This window comes from Histomonas meleagridis (genome assembly GCF_020186115.1).
Source record: "Histomonas meleagridis strain 2922-C6/04-10x chromosome Unknown contig_31, whole genome shotgun sequence".
Classification (NCBI taxonomy): domain Eukaryota; phylum Parabasalia; order Tritrichomonadida; family Dientamoebidae; genus Histomonas; species Histomonas meleagridis.
In genome coordinates this window covers 83396-103121 of record NW_027150860.1, presented here as the reverse complement: position 1 = coordinate 103121, position 19726 = coordinate 83396, and the positions used below count along the sequence as shown (strand labels likewise).

Genomic DNA, 19726 nt, shown 5'->3' with positions numbered 1-19726 from the left:
AAATCCACCTGTCCTTATTTTGTGTTGTAAACTTTTCAAATTTGGATATTTAGTTTTGCTAGCGGGATACCCTGTTTTTCTGCCTGTTTGTAAACCTTTCAATTTTGGGTATTTACTTTTGTCTTAGGGGTATTTTGTTTTGCACGCGTCACTTTTTCGATACTTCGTTTCGAGATCAATGGATTTACTTTTGCATTAGGGGTATTGGTTTTTGCAGACGGTTTGTAAACTTCTCAATTTCGGATATTTTGTTTTGCTGACCTTATAAGGTCAGAGGTTTATAAAAGCAATTGCAACGAGCTGTATCAAAAGATAAATATCTCAACGAAATTTTTCAATTTGATTGTTCATTTCATGAAATACAATGGAAATTTCAAGGAAATTATTGCAGCTAATGTACCTTTTATTTATATAATCTTTGATATCAAAGTGATGACTGCCTAAATAAAATATTTTATTTATTTTCATTACAATTTAATTTTTTTGTTAATAATTCCACTACTTCATCATAATTAAGTGCTGCTGCCCAAGAAAGTGCTGTTACATTTAACTTTAATATATTCCATATTTTGTTTTGAAACATAAAATTAATGAAATAAATTTTGAATAAAGTAAATAATCATTCTTTGCATTGAGATCAATACCTTTTTGTTGAAGGAGAAGTTTAACAATTTCCACTTGGTTATTACCCGATGCATACATAAGTGCTGTATAAAATAATTTAAATAATTTTTATATATTGCTTCGAAACTTTAAAAGAGGAAAATTAATATCAAATAAAGTTAATGAATATCTTTCTCATTAACATCAATTCCTTTATGATTAAGAAGGATTCTAACAATTTCAGTGAATCCTTTTTTAGTTGCGATTATAAGTGGTGTTTGGGATAATTTAAAAAAAGTTCAAATATTAAATCGAAATATCAAAACATTGAAAAAAATATAAAATATTTTGTATAAGCATCTTTTTCATTGATATCAATTCCTTCTTGCTCAAGAAGTAATTTAACTATTTCAGTGTTTTTATTGCTTATTGCCCAAATAAGCGCAGTTCGAACCAATTTGAATAAAATCCAAATTACATTTTTAAATATTATATTTTTAAAATGGACATGAAACATTATAAATAAATATCTTGAGCATTTATATTAATATTATTTTGTTTAAGAATTAATTGTACAATTTGAACATATCCTTTTCCAGATGCAAGCATTAATGTATTTTTAAATGTTATGTTCAAAATCCAAATATATTGTTTAAATATCAAAACATTGAAATAATTACTGAAAAAAATGAATAAACATCTTCTTCATTTAAAACAATACCTTCGTTCATACAAAGTATTGAACTTATTTCAAGACTACCATATTCCACTGCTAATAGTAATGCTGTTTGAAATATTTTAAACAATTTCCAAATAATATTTTGAAATTTTAAATTGTCAATTTGAATAATAAATATGATAATATAAATATTCATAATATTAACATCAATTCCTTCATGTTCAAGAAGTAATTTAACTATTTCTTCATGACCAATAAACGCTGCATACATAAGTGCTGTCCAAAATATTGAATATAATTTCTGAATATTACGTTGAAATCCAAAATTAATAAAATAAATATTAAATAGAATATATTAATGTTTTGAGCATTGACATCAATTCCTTCTTGTTCAAGAAGTAATTTAACTATATCTTCATTACCATTGAAGGATGCATACATAAGTGCTGTATAAAATATTGAATATAATTTCCAATTATTATTTTGAAATACCAAATAATTAAAATATATATTGAATAAAATGAATAAATGCTTTTAGCATTGATATCAATTCCTCCTTGTTCAAGAAGTAATTTAGCAATTTCAACATAACCTTTTTTATATGTACGCTTAAGTGCCATTAAAAATATAATAAATAATTCTTTAATATAAAGATAAAACCTTAAATTATTTAAATAAATTTTAATATAAATATATAAATATCTTTATCATAATCACTACGATAATCAAAAAATTGAGAAGGAGACATACTACCGCTTTTAGATGCCAGTATAAACGGCGTTTCAAATAATTAAAATAATTTCCAAATATTGTTATGAAATACCAAATCATCAATAATAACATATTATATAATAAACAAATACCTTTTGCATTGATATCTATTCCTTCTTGTTGAAGAAGTAATTGGACTATTTCTGGATAACCATTTGCAGATGCATAATTAATTGCTTCTTTAAAAATTTTCAATAATTCATATATATATTTTTTAAATTCCATATTATCAAAATAAATTCTAAACAAAACAAATATATATCTTTAGCATTAACATCAATTCCTTTTTGTTGGAGAAGTAATTTAACTGTTTCTGTGTAACCTTTTCCAGATGCAATCATAAGAGCTGTTTCAAATATTTTAAATAAATTCCAAATATTATTTTGAAATATCAAATTGTTAATATAAATTTTAAATAAAGCATTTTAATATTTTTGATGTTAATATCAATTTCTTCTGATTCTAAAATATATTTAACAAGTTCATTATTTCCTGATGTAGATGAAAACAACAAAGAACATTTAGACCGAAAATTATTTTCGAAAAAATACTTAAAAAGGAATAAGTTACCACTTCTTGCTGATTCATTTATAATGTAATCATCAATTATCATTCCTTCTTTTTCCAAAAATGAAAAGATTTCATAATTATTATAAACTTCACACAGAACTCCTAATTCGTTAATATTTATTTGATCGCTTCCAGAAACAATAAATCTGATTTGATTATAATCATAATTATCGTACTTACCTTCAAATTCATAATTTATTAAATTATCTAATCTCTGTTCATAAATATATTTAAAGATATCATTTTGATGAAATATAATTGCTGCTGCTAATGATCCATCAAATGATGAATTATTCTGTTCACATAAATGAATAATTTCTTCATTTCCACCTGTAACTGCATATTTACTTTTATTTCTAATATTTGCTTCATTCATAAATAAATATTTAAAACATTTAATTGATCCAAAAAATGCTGCATAATCAATTAATGAAACATTCCGATTGTTAATAAATGAACATTTTTCATAAAGTGATGGTCTGATTGTTTGGTCAAAATCAAAATTTGTTTGTGTTGATATTTCTTGAAGTTTTTCAACATCATCATTTCGAATTATTTTTGCAATTTCATTCGGATTAACTCCTTCTTTAACATATTTTTTATGAAGTTCCCAATCATTCTTTGAAAGTTCGTCATAATCTTTTTTAAATTGTAATATAGGTTCATGACATGTTGAACTATTTTTCAAAAAATCTATTTGAGTTTCATCCATATAATGTGCAAAATATCTAGATTCAACGCTTTTCACGATATCTTTATCAACTAAATTTTTCACAATCATTTTTTCAAGAAGATAATGTGACTCTTGTTCTTTTCTATTAGCGAGCTTTTCACAAAAAATCTTTATTATGGAATTTTCTCCTTCTTTTGCTTGTATTGAAAGCAAATAATCTATATATTTATCTTCCTCTCCCTTTTGAGCAATAAATGCAGAAATCACAAAATTGCATAATACATTATTAAATGAACATTGAAAATTTGGATCATATAAATCCATTGTTTGATTTACTGCAGATTCTAAATTTCCCTTATGTAAGTTAAAGATTATCTGTTCGAGTGATTTAAGGATTTGGATATTAGTCAACTTGTTGGACATCCCAAGACTGAATATTGAATGAATGGCGTTATAATCACTCAATTTTCCGATATAAACTTCAGAATATTTTCAGCGTCGTCAGATCTGACACAAAAAACGAGGCGCCCCAAAATTTTATACGTTAATTTAAGATGACTCCATATTTAAGGATTCAAATCGATGAAAGTGATTTAGAGAAAGAACTCAAGCAGATGGAAAAGAAACTTGATCAACATGAAAAAATGATTCTCGATTTACAGCGTCTAATTAAAGACATGTCATTACAGAATAATATTATGAAAGAAATTCAAGATAAAACATCTGAGCTTGAAAAACGCATTGATTTAATTGAAAATAATCTTAACTCAAAAATAAAAGATCTCGAAGGCAAATATGAAGGGCGGCTTCTTGATACTGCCAACATGATTAACAAGGCTAACAAAGAACGCTTTGATTCAATTAAGGACTTAATTCCAAATTCCCATAAAAAAGAAGACATTAATGATAAACTCAAATTTCTTGAAGATACAGTTCATAAAAATGGGGCAAAACTCAATTCCACCCGAGCACATTTACAAGCTATTGCTTCATCCATATCTCTTTTCAATGACACGTTTGCCAATCTTGATGAAACTCTTCCAAATGTTCTAAATGCCTCAGTTACATCTGTAAAAAAGACTTTAAAACATATTAGTGATTGTATTAGAGCACTTAAGAAACAAAAGAAGCCTCCACCAGAAGTAATTCAAAATGTTGAATCACCACAAAATATTGATTTATCATCATATCAGCCATATCCTTCAATCTCTGCAGATTGGAGGGATTCACCACGACTTCCACCGATCGATAAATTCGAAAATATTGGTGAAGTTGTTGATTATATATATAAACTTATACCTAATTTACAAGCTCATTTATTTGCTATTCATGACAAAATCATTTCAGATAATTCAGAAATTTCCAATAAAGCAGATAAATCACTTGTTGAAAAAATGTTCGAAAAGTTCCAATCTATAATAGGCGAATTAAATGGTAAATTCGATGAGCTTAAAGATTACTTAGAACAAACAGCTACAAGAGAAGAAATTAATGATATAATAAAAGAGTTAACATTAAATAATGAAAATCAAACTTCTGTTGGTCGATTGAAGTGTATAGCTTGTGGAAGAGATATACCACAAGTAACAGGTGCCACAACAGAAGAGGAAGCACAAAGATTACTTGGGCCTCCTCCAAACTCAATTTTGATGAATTCAAGAGTAACAAATTCGACAGGACTCCAGTTTCAATCAATGGATGGCTTCGATTCGGCAATTATAGAAACGCCAAGATCCATAAGGCCATTTAGAAGTACAGCGCGTATTACTCGAACAACAAAAAGTTTAGTTCGACATAAATAAGTTCTTAAATGTTATTAATATATCAAAACATTTTTTCTTCATTTTGAGCAAAAATTTGTTATATCTTCTCAAAAAACTTTAATTATATAAATATATATAATTTTAATAAGTATTAACAATTATTCAATTGGAATCATTTTAACAAATTCATTACACCCGGCAACAGATACCAAATAATGCCTCATCGTATATATTACTTGATTTGGATCATCAAACAGTTCCAGTCGAGAAATTCTTTTTTTTTCTTCTGCGGTCAAAATTTTGTTCATTCCCTTTTCGCAATCTATAGCTCGTGCATATCCAAAGCCAAACGAAAGTAGCCTTTTCACAGCGCTTTCGACTGTTTCAGTTTCGTCGTAACTCTTCAAAGGAATTCCCATTTCTTCAAACGTTTTTTTGACCAATGTACCAAATTCGTCATTAGAAAGTGTCATTCCGTAACTAATAAAACAATTGTTTGGATCTGATCCAATCGTTTTGAGCATGCTATTGGTGGTTTGTTGGTTCATATAAATCATGGAAAATTCATCAATGAAGAGTGTGGGGAGATTTTCATAGTTTGGAAGAAGGCTGATGAAATTTGGCGTTTCTTCAAAGTCAATTGGTATAAGGTAATAACCTTCTGAAGGATTGAATATTTCTGACTTTTTAATCACTGTTGATTTATGTAAAATTACTGAATTTTTATCAATGTCGTACCAACTTTTGAACGTTATGTTTAAATCTCTAAGTATCCAATATAAAGTATCATATCCACATCCTAATACAACAATTTGTGAATTTGTTCCATATATAGAATGAAATTTTTTAGCACCATCTGAAATAATTTTTGTACGAAAATATGACCCTAAATTTTGATGTGGAAGTTTAATAATTTTTATATCAACAAAATTTGAAATGTAAGGATCGTCATAATACCAACTTTGAGTAGAACTCCATTTTCCATTGGCTGCTTCCATGGCAGTATCTTCAACAGTGCAAGTATCAGAGAATATATCCAATCCCCAGTTTTCCTGATTTGAACCGATAATGATCGTTTTGTGTAAAACAACAAAAATTGCTCAAGCATCATTAGATAACAAGTTTATAATAGCTTATTGAGAATTCTTACAGCGAAATGTAATATTTATGTTGAAGATATTCTCACAATTTTTTGGTATCAAAATTGTGATGTTGAAATCTTATTCAAAATAATTCCATCTCTTCACATTGAAATAATTTCTCAAATCCAGTCGCTTGATGGAAGTTCTTTCGTGTCATGCTGTTCCAAATGAATTTGCATTTTATTCAAAATCCAGACAATTCTATTTTTTTTTAATTCAACAACGCTTTCAATTGAACAATATGCAAAATGCGAAAGCTATGTCATACTTTCAGTCTTTACCTTTTATGCAGAAAAATTTTACACAATTTTTATTAATGGATATTTAGTAATGATTGATAAAACAATTTGTAAACATTTTTGTGTTCTTAACTTCATTCCAGATACTCTCCGTGTTTTGCTAGATGAATCGCATATAGCATCACGTGCTAATAATCATGAATTACTTTGATGATGAAAAAGTTAATGCATGTAGACTTTTTCGAGAAGCATCTGAGCTTATAATTCTTATGTTAATTTTTTATAAAAATTAATTAAATAACAAATTTAATTTTATTTGTAAGTTATTGCAACAAACATTTTTGTGATGTGTATTCCTGATTCAGCTACTCTACAAACAGTCACTATTTAAACCATGGATTTCAAATTACAAGATGTTTAAAAATGATTTTTTTATGCCACCAAAAACAAAGTAGATTTTATTTAAAAACAATTTTTTGTTTTGTTGATATTTAAAAAAAAAGTAAATCTAAAAAACGATTGATGGCGCGATCTTGTTTATCGCCAGTGAATCGTTCATATATGCAGGCAAAAGTTTTTCGCCAAATTCGAATTCATCACTAAAAAATTTTAATTGTTGTGCATAAAGTTTCTTAATTTCATTATTCATTTTTTCCTTATCACAAAAAAACCTTAAAAACCTTTTTCTATTACCGAAGCATTTTGCGAATTGATAAAATGATTCAACGAATTCCGGAACATTTCTTAATAATTTTGCACATTTATATAATAATCTATGTTCACTTGAATCAACAATTGGTGCAATTTCTATTAAAGCTTTAGCAGCATTTTCCGGAAACATTTTAATCACTTCAATAAATGCTGGATAAAATTGACCAAATTCTGAAAAATTTACCATTTGTTTAAAACATGTTAACGCACTAACAGTTGTGTTTGGATCTAATAAAAGATTTATATATGTGTTTGTCATATGAGGTGTTAAATATCCAAAAATTTTTGCTGCTTCATTTCGAACTAAAACTGATTCATCATGTGCTGTTAACTCAAGAATTGGCTCTGTTATATGTTCATTAAATGTACAATTTGGTAAACATTTGATAATTGTTAAACGAATTTTTGGATTTGTATCATTTGATAATGCTTGAAATTGATTTATAATACGATAATTCCTTCGTACTAAAGAAATAATCGTAGCTGCCAATACTCGTAATTTAACATTATCGGATGTGTAATATTTATATATTGATTCAACTAAAATATCATCACGAAATCGTGATGAGATTGAAGAAACTGAATCGCAAAAAAGATCTAATATCCATGATTCTTCTTTTTCAGAAGATTCTAAGTATATTGTTATAATTGTTTCTAAAATTTCTGTTTTTATGAGATCTAACATTTCTTCTCCTAAGTTATCTATAATTATCTTAATGAGTTCTGGAATACTTTGTAGTGCTTCGCGCTCATGGTTTAATATTGATTTTTTCATGTTTGGTATTAATAAGGAAGATACCATATTATCTCCAAATGATTCGATTGATACATCATTTATGAGAAATGGTGAGCATAAATTGGATAGCACAGATGTTGGGTCACTCATCTGAGAAAGAAGGAAGGCCGGAGAAGGAGAAAAACTCTGTGTTGAAGGGTACATTCCAAATGGATTTTCTTTATTGAAATTAACCGAAAAAAATTCAAAAAAGTATTCAAAAAATCAGGCCCAAATTAATATGAAAAATCAAATTATCCAAGTTAGATAAATAAAACCATTTATATCGTCATAGAATAATTAATAAAAATATATTTATATCATCAATTTAAAAAAAAATAAATAAAAAAACATTCGGCCATAAAGAAATTGTTGGTAAAACCACCGCGTGGTTTGATCGTATTCAATTTTTTTTCACGTGAAAAAAAATTTTGAATAGTTTAATTTTAGTGTGAAACAATTTTGAATAGGTTATAAAATGGCAAAATCGGTTTAACGCTTTGGTCGTTAAAAGTGCTTTCCGAAAGGACAGATTTTCATTTTAAAACCAATAGCATATAATATATATAATATGATTAACCTTAATATATTTCAAAAGTAAAAATTTTTTTTTGTAATATTTTACACAAATTTAAAAACATGAAATTTAATTTGTAAGATGGAAATTATGAAATGCAAATGTTGAAATTACTAATTTTCAACAAAAAAGCATTCAAATCATCAATACATTCAATGTTTCCCCATTCCCATTTTAAAGTTCTTGAAACAATTGAAGAAAGGGCGAACGCTTCAAGATGAATATTCAACTGTATAATTTTTTATATCACATGTCATTAACATGACAGAAAATTCTTCGTGCGTTTTTTATGTATCAATTTTAACACCTGATGGTTCTCCCATATTTTCATATCAGTTAAATACATCAAGCGGATCTAAGGTTGAATTTGATTATTTGATTTTTACAGCAATTTCAAATTCAAATCAATATCACGTTGGATTTCATGGAACCATTTATAAAACAGAACAATACAATATCACCGAGTATAAAAACACGATACAGTATAGATTTTACTTTGTATGTTCAAGTCAATCTCAATTAATTGAAAGCACTGTTCGTAGAGCTTTTTCTGGAATAAATGACGAAGTTATTCGTGAACTTTCAAATCCTTTTTATACCCCTTTTTCACCAATAACATCAGATTCTTTCAAACAAAAGGTTGAATCCATTGTTTTTTCTGTTCAATGTTCTCAAAGTCCTATAGCTTAACACATAAATAAATAAACTTTTTGGTTTTTTTTGATAACGAGTCTTTGATTGATTGACTTATTTTAAACATAATACATAATTAGCGAAACTACTTATAGTGCAAAGGGTCTTTCCATTTTTCTGTGAAAAAATTTAAAATCTCCTATTTATATTTATTTTTCTTGATGATGAAAAATGTTTTTTTACATATTCAATGATTTACAATCAAAACGTTCCACGCAAACAATGGAAGTTTTAAATACTTTATTGCAAAGAGACCATTAAATGAGCTCAACACAACAATCAAAACTAACAAGAGAAAATTTAATTCAATCAGAATTCCCACAACTAAGTCAAAGGCTGTACTTAGATTTTGCGGCATCTATGCCTATTTGTCAATCACAAACAGAATGTTACAAATTTTTAATGAATGATTGTGTTAGAAATCCTCATTCAGGCGCAAAGGTTTCTCGCTCAGTAAACGAAGTTGAACAACTTCGATCTTCAATTTACATTTTGGCTAATACAACTCCTGATGAATATATGGTTGTTTTTACACATAACACTACAGATTCAATCCAAACTCTCGGACGTCTTTTAAAAGTTGACTCAACATCATCTTTCTCATATTTAGTTGATAATCATAATTCAATTCTTGGTTTAGCAGAAATGTTCAGAAACAAAGGAATGACAGTAAAGTGTGTAGATACTCTTCCAAATGAAGAAGGTTCTCATATCCATATTTTTGCATTTCCATTGCATTCCAATTTTAATGGAAAAACATATCAGCTTGAATGGATCAGCGAGTATCAAAAAACAAATGGCATTGTTATTCTTGATGCGGCTTCTACATTAGCGCCTGATCTTTCTCGGTATAAGCCTGATTTTGTTGTGTTGTCATTACTCAAACTTGCTGGATCTCATGGAGGTGTTCTACTCGTAAGGAGAGATCGCTTAGACCTTCTAAAAGATCCTCCACCAGCCGGCGGTAATCTTCTTTATAGTTGTTCCAGAAATGGAAAATTCAAGCTCATGACATATTTCGAGAAAAAGTTTGAAAGTGGCACAATTGCATACACGGATCTTCTGCTTGCGCTTGAAGGCATTCGTGTTCGTAATTCTTTTGGTACTGAAGCACAAATAACGGAACATGTATACAGTGTATCAAAACGCTTCAGAGAAGCTGCAGAATCCATGAAGCATTCTAATGGTCAACCACTTTTTGTATTTTACCCTGAGAAATCAGAGAACACAAGCATTCATTCTTTCAATCTTCTAACTAACGATGGCAAAATCATTAACCATCAAGAAATCCAGTTCATTTTTGATGTTAACAAGGTCTCTGTTCGAATTGGAAGTCATTGTAACCCTGGCGCCACCTTCACATCTCTTGGATGGACCGATCAAGAAGTCATTGAATTTTCGTCCAGTCAAACTCAAGGCGAAAAGTGCGTCTCATCGTTATGTGTAGTTAACGATAGACCGGTTGCGACGATACGCGTATCGTTCGGGTACCCCTCCACCAATGAAGATGCTGATAAATTCCTTTCACTTATTTCACGAATGTTTCTTAATGGTGGACCTAACCCCGAAAGCGAGCCCATTAAGCTTCCATTTACTATTGAGAGAATGTTTGTCTTTCCAATTGTAGCAGCAGGTGGCTATGAAGTCAAAAGTAGCAAAGTTGATAACTATGGATTCGAATATGATCGAAGATGGAAACTTTTTTCGGAAGAAGGTTCGAGTATTGGTGCACCACAATGTCCATCTGTTGCAACACTTATAGCTATAGTTCAAGATGGCCAATTATGTCTTCGTTATCGCGATCACATCTTGAAAGTACCTGTTGAAGGGTTTGATGAATATGAAAATCCTCCATCCGAAGTCTCCAAATATGGAAAAGTCTATTCCAAGGATGTCAGTATGTTCTTGTATCAAACTCTTGGCCGGTACTTATATCTTGTCAAGTTGGAACAAAAGTTCCTCGGGAAAATGGCGTTTTCCGCAATAACAAAAGAAAGTTTATCTTTGTTGCCACAAGGATATAACTATAATAGGTTCTATGCAAGCTTATTGCTGTCGGGCCAACCACCATTTACAGAAGAAGGAGACGTTGAGCAGCCGATGAAATGTGGAAATATGCTCATAACAAGATGGAGATGGAGGGTGCTGTGTATGACTTCTTCCGTCGAGCCATTCTCTGAAAATATAGAAGTGGACTCACTGAAAACAATAGCAGATGAAAGAAGTAGATACGGAGTAACACCATTCGGCGTTTTGTTCGGTGTTGATGCCGATGAAGATTCTGTTTTGTCTGTTGGCGATGTGATAACAACGGCATATTAAAATTAATGGAATAAACTGAAATTTAAATAAGGTTTTTAGCAATAAGAATGATATATAATGTTAACAATTATATTTCCCATGAAATAATTTTTAATTTAATCATAAAGATATCTTCATCAAATTGAATGAGTAAAATTTTTTTGTTAACTGTGTTAAATGGCTTTAAAACCTTTTGTTTTGAAATAGATTTGTCTTTAAAGAAACATGTGTTAGTAAAAGTTTATTGATGAAATTTCTCATGGAACTGAATTTTATTTATTTTTCACTATAACGGTTTAATAACCAATAGATAAAAAGTTATCAAAAAGCGGATATTAGTGGATGAAACTTCTATTTTCAATTAAAAATTGCAGTTTTTCAGTGTAAACGATTCATTTACCAACTTTTTGTTCGACGCAGAACTGTAGCTTGGTCATAAAATTGGCGCAGTGTAAACTATAGAATAAAAGATTATATTGTCACTTTTTGTGCGTAAATTCAATGGAACTCGATGGAAACATCGAGGACCGCCTCCAAGAATTACAGGAGCATTATGATCGTGAAATCAAACAGATGGAAGAAGAACTTAAAGCTCTTCGAGTAAATTCATCAGAAATAAACACACCAAAAGTATATACTTCAGCTCAGTTAGCGCCTCATTGGGAAAAGATCAAAAATTATGCTCGAAATGGACAGCATGAGGAAGCCATTTATGCACTAGTTCGTGTTGTTCAAAAGCTTTTGGCAAGAAAAGCTCTCAAAAGAACATTAATAGAGAAGGCAAATCGATCCTACGTGGATAGCCTTTATGAAAGAGTTTCCTCTGGCATCAAAGACAATTTGCACCAATGTACCAATGATAGTCTTAATGGATTAGAAGAACAGATTCTTGTTGCAAAAGATAAAATTGCAGATCTTAGGAAGTATGTTCAAAACGAGCTTACGGCGATACAGAAGAAGATTGATTCATTAAAGGAACAACCAATTGTGAAAAGTAGTAAAAGCGATCATTCCCAACTTGACTCGCATTCCAAAATGCACACAATTAAAATGAGTAGTCAAGGTTTTTAGCTTGATTACGAAATCAACTTATGTTTGAAAATAGATTAATAAAAATTCAGTTTTCTTTCAATTCAAATTTTGCTGAAGACGTTAATAAATTTTAAACGTAAATTTAACATGTTTTTGCTTATTCCTCTCGTTATTTCAGAATTTTCTCCCGAAAAATATATTTCACTTGTTGACAGAAAACCTAATTCATCAAGTGAAGATGAACGAAAGGCGTCGCATATTACAGATGCTGCAAATCAAAAAATTAATCAATGTTTTGAAGATTTAAGTAAACAACTAAAAACATTATGTATAAACCTCGATGAAACAAAAAGGAAAAGACTTGCGGTTGCTATTATGATATGTGAACAAAATCAAGATGGTCGTGGTGATAAAATCCCACAATATATCAATGATGACCAATTTATTCGTGAACTAGACCTGGAAAGTTTTGGAGTTTTTACTACAATATTTACAAGTCTTGATACAATTTGTTTCCATGCTGCACATGAACAACTTTCTACAGACAATCTTCAAAAAGTGCTCAACGTATATAAGGCAGTTTCCATTTCGACAGAGTTTCTTATAAAAGCTAGAGAAAGCATGAATCTTGCAACATTATCAATGCGCGATAGGTTGAATGAAGTACAAGAAACACTTGACGAAGAAGCAAAAGCAATTGGAAGCATGCAAACATCGATTGTAACATTATTTGAGGAAGTTAATAATATTACTGCAAAAGCATCTTTCTATAAAAATTCGATTACCAATGCAAAGTTCTATATAATTGGAATCGGAATCGGATTTGCAACAGGAATTATTTTACCGAATGTTTTCCTTCCAATACTATTTGTAACTGGCGTATATTTGTTTATTGAGATTAACGTGAAAAAGGAGTCGTGGATTTTGAGCAATGGAACTTTGTTCAAGTGGAGCTATGCTTTGTTTTGTGCAATTATAATCATTTTGAGTTTGTGGAATCAATTTGACTTCTTTAGAGTAAAAGTGTTTGGAAATAAAAAGGAGAAAAAAGTAATGAAAATTCCAATATTATATGCACAACAATAAATTCTGTTTTCATTTTGTTATTGTTTTGAAAAAATAAACTGAATTTTTAAATTAAAAAATGTAATTTTAATAATTATGAAGAACTAAAAAATGATTGGGAATTTCATATGCAACTAATCCAGGAAGGAGTTAATACAAATGAAATTGAGAAAATAATTCGAAATGATGAAATAGAAAAACTTCAAGAAATATCATCACAATTAAAATTTTGATTTTAAGCAAACAATTGAACTATCACTTTATGAAAATTGTTCATTCGTTAACCAATGGAATGTTACATTAATTGATTATGCTGCATTTTTTGGATCTGTAAAATGTTTTAAATATTTACTTATGAGTGGTTCTAATATGGAAAACACAGGTAAATGCTATTACATGTGGAAATGAAGAAATCATACATTTTTGGGAACAAAATCATTCATCATTTGAAGATGCATATAAAACAAATTACAAACTTGTAAAATTCCTTCTTAAACAATGTTGATGCCGAAAATTTAAATTTTAATTATTTCATATTTACTCAAATAATATAATATTTTAAATATTATTCCAATACTTAAGAAGGCATCTTCAAATGGTTACAAAGGAATAGTAAAATTACTTCTTAATAAAAAATAATGCTCAAATCTATAATCATATAAACATCTGCCTTTTGTCTCACATTTTAATAAATATAAATAAAGAAAAGAAGGTGAATATATATTTTTATAACAACTCTACAAGAGAAAAATAAAGAACACGTTTACAAAAATTTCAAAAAAAAAAAATTAATAATCGTCAATTTGAGTATCTTCATCTTCCTCACCGAACCTTTCTTTCAATAATTTGATGATTTTAGGATTTTCTAGCCTCCATTTTTTCGTCATTTCGAGTGCATGCATTGCTTCATCAGGTCTTTCCATGATATCAGAAAGAATTGCGATGTATCCCCAAACCTCCGGATTTCTATAGTTTACAACGGTTGCCTGATTCAAAAGTTCTTCGGCCTGTTTATACTTCTCCATCCTTACAGCCGCAATCCCAAGTCCAAGAAGAACTAAAGCACTTTGAGGGGAACATTGGAACAAAATATTTTCTGCCTTTAGGTTTTCATCCATATCTAAATAAATGAATCCTAATCTAATTGCAGCTTCTTGTTCAAACCTCAACTCTAAACCTTGCTCAAACCACTTTGCTGCATCCTCAAATCTTTCACGCTCATATTCAACATGACCCATTAACAATAAAGCGTCAGATGTTTTTTCTAATGAAATTGATCTTGTTAAGAAAGAAATTGCCTTTGGGAAATTATGCATTTTATATTGCAATTGTCCAAACTTTAACAAAACCTCAGCAGTTTCACCTTTTAAGATTTGTTCATGAGCGATTAATTGCTCAGAGAAAATCACATCTTCTATATCCATTAACTCGGAAGCGTAACTCAAAGGCGAATCGTTTTCATCAAATAACTGTTGAACTGGAAGATTAGCTAAACCTTTCAATATGTAAATTACAACATCAACGATTTTCTCATTGAATTTTTTTGAATTCAGAAAATTGATGGCTTCAACATAACGTTCTTGAGCAGCTAACAAAGAAGCAAACAAAATTGACAACTTTAGGTGGTTTGTGTCAAATGACAGCCCACGCCGAACACATTCTTCAGTACGCCTTAAATTCCCATGTTTATACATTAAACATGAATATATCCACCATGACTCGGCGTTATTTAAATCAATTGCTAATAATTCCTCAAGATATTCGGCCGCAGTATTTTTATGTCCTATTAATTCTGATTCATTACTCTCACGGATTAAAAACTCACGTTGGTTAATAGGTTTTTTGGTTGGAGTATAAATTTGAGGAAGTTGTTTTATGATTTCATCACGCAAATATATTGGAAGTTTTGATAATAATATTTTTAATTCACGCTCACTTTGAGAATTACGTGCTAATGAATATTCGGAAAATGTATATAAAATTGAATTCCGAAGTTTTTCCAATGCAATATGATATGATGGCATATTATTAAGAATCGTGATTATGTCATCAGAAAAATCAGGTGCTGCTTGTTTACACTCATCAAGAGTTCGTTGAGCTTCTGATATTTCTCCTGCTAATATTTCAACAGTTTCACGAAATTCAGTTATCGCATCAGATAATTTATGTGCGCATGTATTTTCAATCTTTTTGCATAAATCTGATGGCTTAAGTTGTGATAACATTACTAAAGGTTTTAAAACTAATGCATGTGAAAATTGGAAATCAATACTGAGTTTGGACTCACCATTGAAGCCATCGTTGTCGGTTAGCTCTGAAAAAGTGGTCTGAAGCACTTTTAACTGTTTTTTATCTTTTGATGTGATTGGGCGTTTTCCTTTGCGTTTTGTGCCTTTAGGACCTATTTTACGAGCTGTGCGATTAGACTTACGTGATTCTCCATAATCAACAGTTAATGCAATGTCAGGTGCTCTAATTGGTTCCTCATTTTCATATTTTTGAACAGAAAGTTCAATTGTATAATATGATTGACCAGGCTTGGTGATCTCAGAACTATCTAAAATAGCTCTCCCAGTAAAAATATTAGTGATTGGAGGGGTTATTGGAAAATGAAAAAATTCATCATTAAGAACTCTCCAAACTTCGAATTCAATTTTTGAACCTTGTTCAAGTAATGCATTAACTGAGGAAGAAGGAAGAAATACGCGAATGCTTCGATTCCATTCGATAAATGGCGGATCATCAAAATTAAAAACACCTGATGTTATTTGAAATATTCGATCTCCTGGAAATTTAAAAGAAACATTGTAATCAAATGTGTGAATTTTGTCATCGGGATGGAGTGATGATGAAATTATTGAATTCGGAAGATTTTTAAGATCATTTACTGTGAGCTTTAAAATTGCAGACCCTTGTGAATCTTCTTGTGAAATTAATGGTTCTGGAATTTGAAATATTATATGTAAAGTTGGTGCTGTTATTGTTGCATCAAATTCTCCTTTTTCACAATGCTTGCCAATCAAATCTGCCGATATTTCTGTCTTTTGTTCGAGAAGGAGAGAATCTAAATAAAGTTGAAATTCAAATGCTGGTGTTTGATGTCTTGTATCAGCAGAAACAGAAAAAAGAGTTAATTTTAAAGGCTGCGATATAATTCTATCAAGTAAATAAGGATTGGAATTTTCTAATGTATATTGAGCCTCATAATCAAAATCAAATGTATCATCTGTAGATATTGCATTTGTAAGTCGAAATTGGTTTTGAGGAAAAGAAATGGAAATTCTACAATGTGAACGCGATGCAACTGATGCTGGATATCCTGTGATTTTCCCAATTCGTAATTTCCCTTCGATGCTCATCCAAGCTTTGGTAACGTATTTTTTTTCAGGACTTCGTTTAATTTCTCAGACCGAAAATCGATATTATCCTCAAATATGACATCTAATATCACTAATTTCTTGTTGTAAAAGAGGTGCTGCTTCATTTTAAGCAAAAAATTTGTTGTAATTGTAAAATTTATTTTATTGAATTAAATCATCACAGTCAAAAAAAATCATGTCAAAAAATAAAAAAATGTTTCTCAAAAGGCTAGTTTACTTTGTGAATTGACCATAATAACTTTCAGTTGCTTCATAGTTGATGTCAAATGGTTTCATATTTCCGCGGAGGCTGACAAGAAGGCTTGGGATGATTTCGAGAATGAGGTTCTTGATAGATGAGTAGCTAGAATGTGTTTCGAAATCCCATGGATCAGTTCCATAAATCCTAGCAGAAGCAGAAAATGTGCACACTTGTTCGCCGTTGACTTCTTTGTATCCATAAGTGCCTGTTACAGAAACACGTGGAACGTAATGACCTAATGTTAAGCAGCTGAGAACAGTGCTAGCTGGAATTTCAAGGGTGAATGAACCAGCACCACTTTGTGTCTTAAGGTGTTCAACAATCTTGTTGTAAATAGTGGATGCCTTTCCAACAGCAAATGATATGTATGTCTTATCTTTCTTCATTTCTTTAACAAGTTTTGGACCACTTGGAACGGCAAGACCACAACCGGAACGACAGTGTTTGATAGCATCAGAAATGGAATTGATTTCAGTTAATTGTTCACCATCAGACATTAAAATAGTAATAGCAGCAGAAATGATTGAGCTGAAATCACCGTTTTCTTCACCATGATTGCCGTAGTACTCAACAGCAATGGATGATGCCGCAAGTAAAACAAAGAGCATTACTCGAAATGGCGTCAGGCAACAGAATTTTTCAATGAGCAAATGATTTTATAAAGTACTGAATTTTGTAACGACCAATATCGGTGAATTATGGATAAATTTATTCGTTTTGGGGTGCCTCATTTTTAAACGAAACTTCTTTTTTTACACAAAAAAGTGGTCAAAATTAGAACGTTATTACCTATTCATTTTCTCTGAAAAATTTGTTTGAAATACTTCACGATAGAAATGTTTTTATTTCGAATTATGGAAACATTAATTGCTTAATTCGTTCATATGTAGTAATTATTTTGGTTATTGTTGGAATCGTCATATTCTTATTACGCAATAATAAAAGATATTTTTCTATTTCATCATCAAATGAAATAGAAAAAATTAATAATGAACATGTGTAGATTCATGATGATGACAATATTCATAATCTAGCAATTCAAGACAATGATCAATGGTTATATAATTTCAAAAAAATTTAATAGATGTATTCATTTATATATTGAATAAAAAATTATAATATATAAATTGATGTTTTCAAAATATTGAACAAAAAATAATTTATAAAATATTTAACAGATAATATATTATGACACCATAGAGAAATTGAAACTAAGCTATATCTCATTTTAATAATTTTTCTGATTTTTAGTTTGATATCATCTACGTCTCAAGATAAACAAATTTTCTTCTATGTTAATCATATAAAACGAGAACAAGCTGATTTAATTTAAATATTCATTTTTAAATGAATTTATCTGACCAAACAATACATCTTATGTTTGCATACAAATAGAATATCAAGATATAAATTGGTATATATATTCAATAGATATTTGCTCATTCATTTTTGTAATAATTCTACAATTTCCTCGTAATTATATGATAAAGCTTCCCTAAATGCTATTTTAAATAATTTTATATAATCTTCAATTATTATTTTGAAATATCAAATTATTAAAATTTATGTTATATAAAACAAATAAATATCTTTAACAACAATATCAATTGTTTTATGTTCAAGAAGTTGCGTAACTATTTTTATTCTATTATTTACAGATGCATACAAGTGCTGTTCTAATTAATTTAAATAATCTTCAAATATTATTTTGAAATATCAAATCATGAAAATAAAAAATAAATAAAATGAATATCTTTATTTAATTTAAAAATCGTTTAATTAAATTACAAGTTTATTTATCGCTTTTCATGATCTTTATTAAATATTCATTAATTGATTCATACACCGATACATATTTCGATTTTTTAGACATTTTTAAGTTTTTAACAATTTCCGATTTTAATTCGTTCCAATTTTCCTCTTCATCACTTCCTATTAAATCTCTAAATTCCTTTTGTTGATAAGCGAAAGCATCCAACAAACAAAACGTTGAGAACAAATCGTTCATTTTACTTTGTTTCAGCACAACCAAAAATGTTTTATTTCCTAACATTTCCTTTTTAGACACAATTTTTAATTGATTTAATGCCTTTGTTATGTTAAAATATTTTTTCTGTAGTGACATATCATTCGATATTTTCAACAAATTAATCGCATCGACCAGTATAGGTTGCAAAGACATTGGAAGCATTGCATTATAGTTAGCGAAATGAGGGATTTCTTCTTGTTCTTTTATAAGTGATTTCCATAAATCATTTGCTTGGTTTAATACACTTATATAATTACCAATCCAAGAAACATAAGAATATTGTATCAATGAAACATAAATATATTTATTATAGCCCTCAAAATTTATATAATTTTTAAGTTTATTAAATTCGCTTATAAAATTTTTGGGAGTAATTTCATTTAATTGGATATAACGTTTTATGATCGAATCAATATATGGAAGTATTATACATGTTAAATAATTATATACAATTTCGTGCCAATTCTTAATGTTATTCTTTA

The 19726-nt window shown here is 29.3% G+C and overlaps 6 protein-coding genes across 6 annotated transcripts; 4 read left to right on the top strand and 2 right to left on the bottom strand.

Annotated features, from left to right (window-relative positions):
* Positions 1 to 3850: 3850 nt before the first annotated feature.
* GO595_005035 (uncharacterized protein) lies at positions 3851 to 5098 on the top strand (the record flags this gene model as incomplete). The annotated part of the gene is made up of 1 exon (XM_067918234.1): positions 3851 to 5098. The coding sequence occupies one exon, from the start codon at positions 3851 to 3853 to the stop codon at positions 5096 to 5098; it is 1248 nt and encodes a 415-aa protein (XP_067774807.1).
* A 4500-nt stretch (positions 5099 to 9598) lies between these two features.
* GO595_005034 (MOSC N-terminal beta barrel domain containing protein) lies at positions 9599 to 11518 on the top strand (the record flags this gene model as incomplete). Its single annotated transcript, XM_067918232.1, has 1 exon — positions 9599 to 11518. One exon carries the CDS (start codon positions 9599 to 9601, stop codon positions 11516 to 11518), a length of 1920 nt encoding a protein of 639 aa, XP_067774806.1.
* Positions 11519 to 11998: 480 nt separating this feature from the next.
* Positions 11999 to 12568, top strand: GO595_005033 (uncharacterized protein; the record flags this gene model as incomplete). The annotated part of the gene is made up of 1 exon (XM_067918231.1): positions 11999 to 12568. The coding sequence occupies one exon, from the start codon at positions 11999 to 12001 to the stop codon at positions 12566 to 12568; it is 570 nt and encodes a 189-aa protein (XP_067774805.1).
* Positions 12569 to 12676: 108 nt separating this feature from the next.
* GO595_005032 (uncharacterized protein) lies at positions 12677 to 13615 on the top strand (the record flags this gene model as incomplete). Its single annotated transcript, XM_067918230.1, has 1 exon — positions 12677 to 13615. One exon carries the CDS (start codon positions 12677 to 12679, stop codon positions 13613 to 13615), a length of 939 nt encoding a protein of 312 aa, XP_067774804.1.
* A 767-nt stretch (positions 13616 to 14382) lies between these two features.
* GO595_005031 (cilia- and flagella-associated protein 70) lies at positions 14383 to 16953 on the bottom strand (the record flags this gene model as incomplete). Its single annotated transcript, XM_067918229.1, has 1 exon — positions 14383 to 16953. One exon carries the CDS (start codon positions 16951 to 16953, stop codon positions 14383 to 14385), a length of 2571 nt encoding a protein of 856 aa, XP_067774803.1.
* A 234-nt stretch (positions 16954 to 17187) lies between these two features.
* GO595_005030 (uncharacterized protein) lies at positions 17188 to 17823 on the bottom strand (the record flags this gene model as incomplete). The annotated part of the gene is made up of 1 exon (XM_067918228.1): positions 17188 to 17823. The coding sequence occupies one exon, from the start codon at positions 17821 to 17823 to the stop codon at positions 17188 to 17190; it is 636 nt and encodes a 211-aa protein (XP_067774802.1).
* Between the last annotated feature and the right edge of the window lie 1903 nt (positions 17824 to 19726).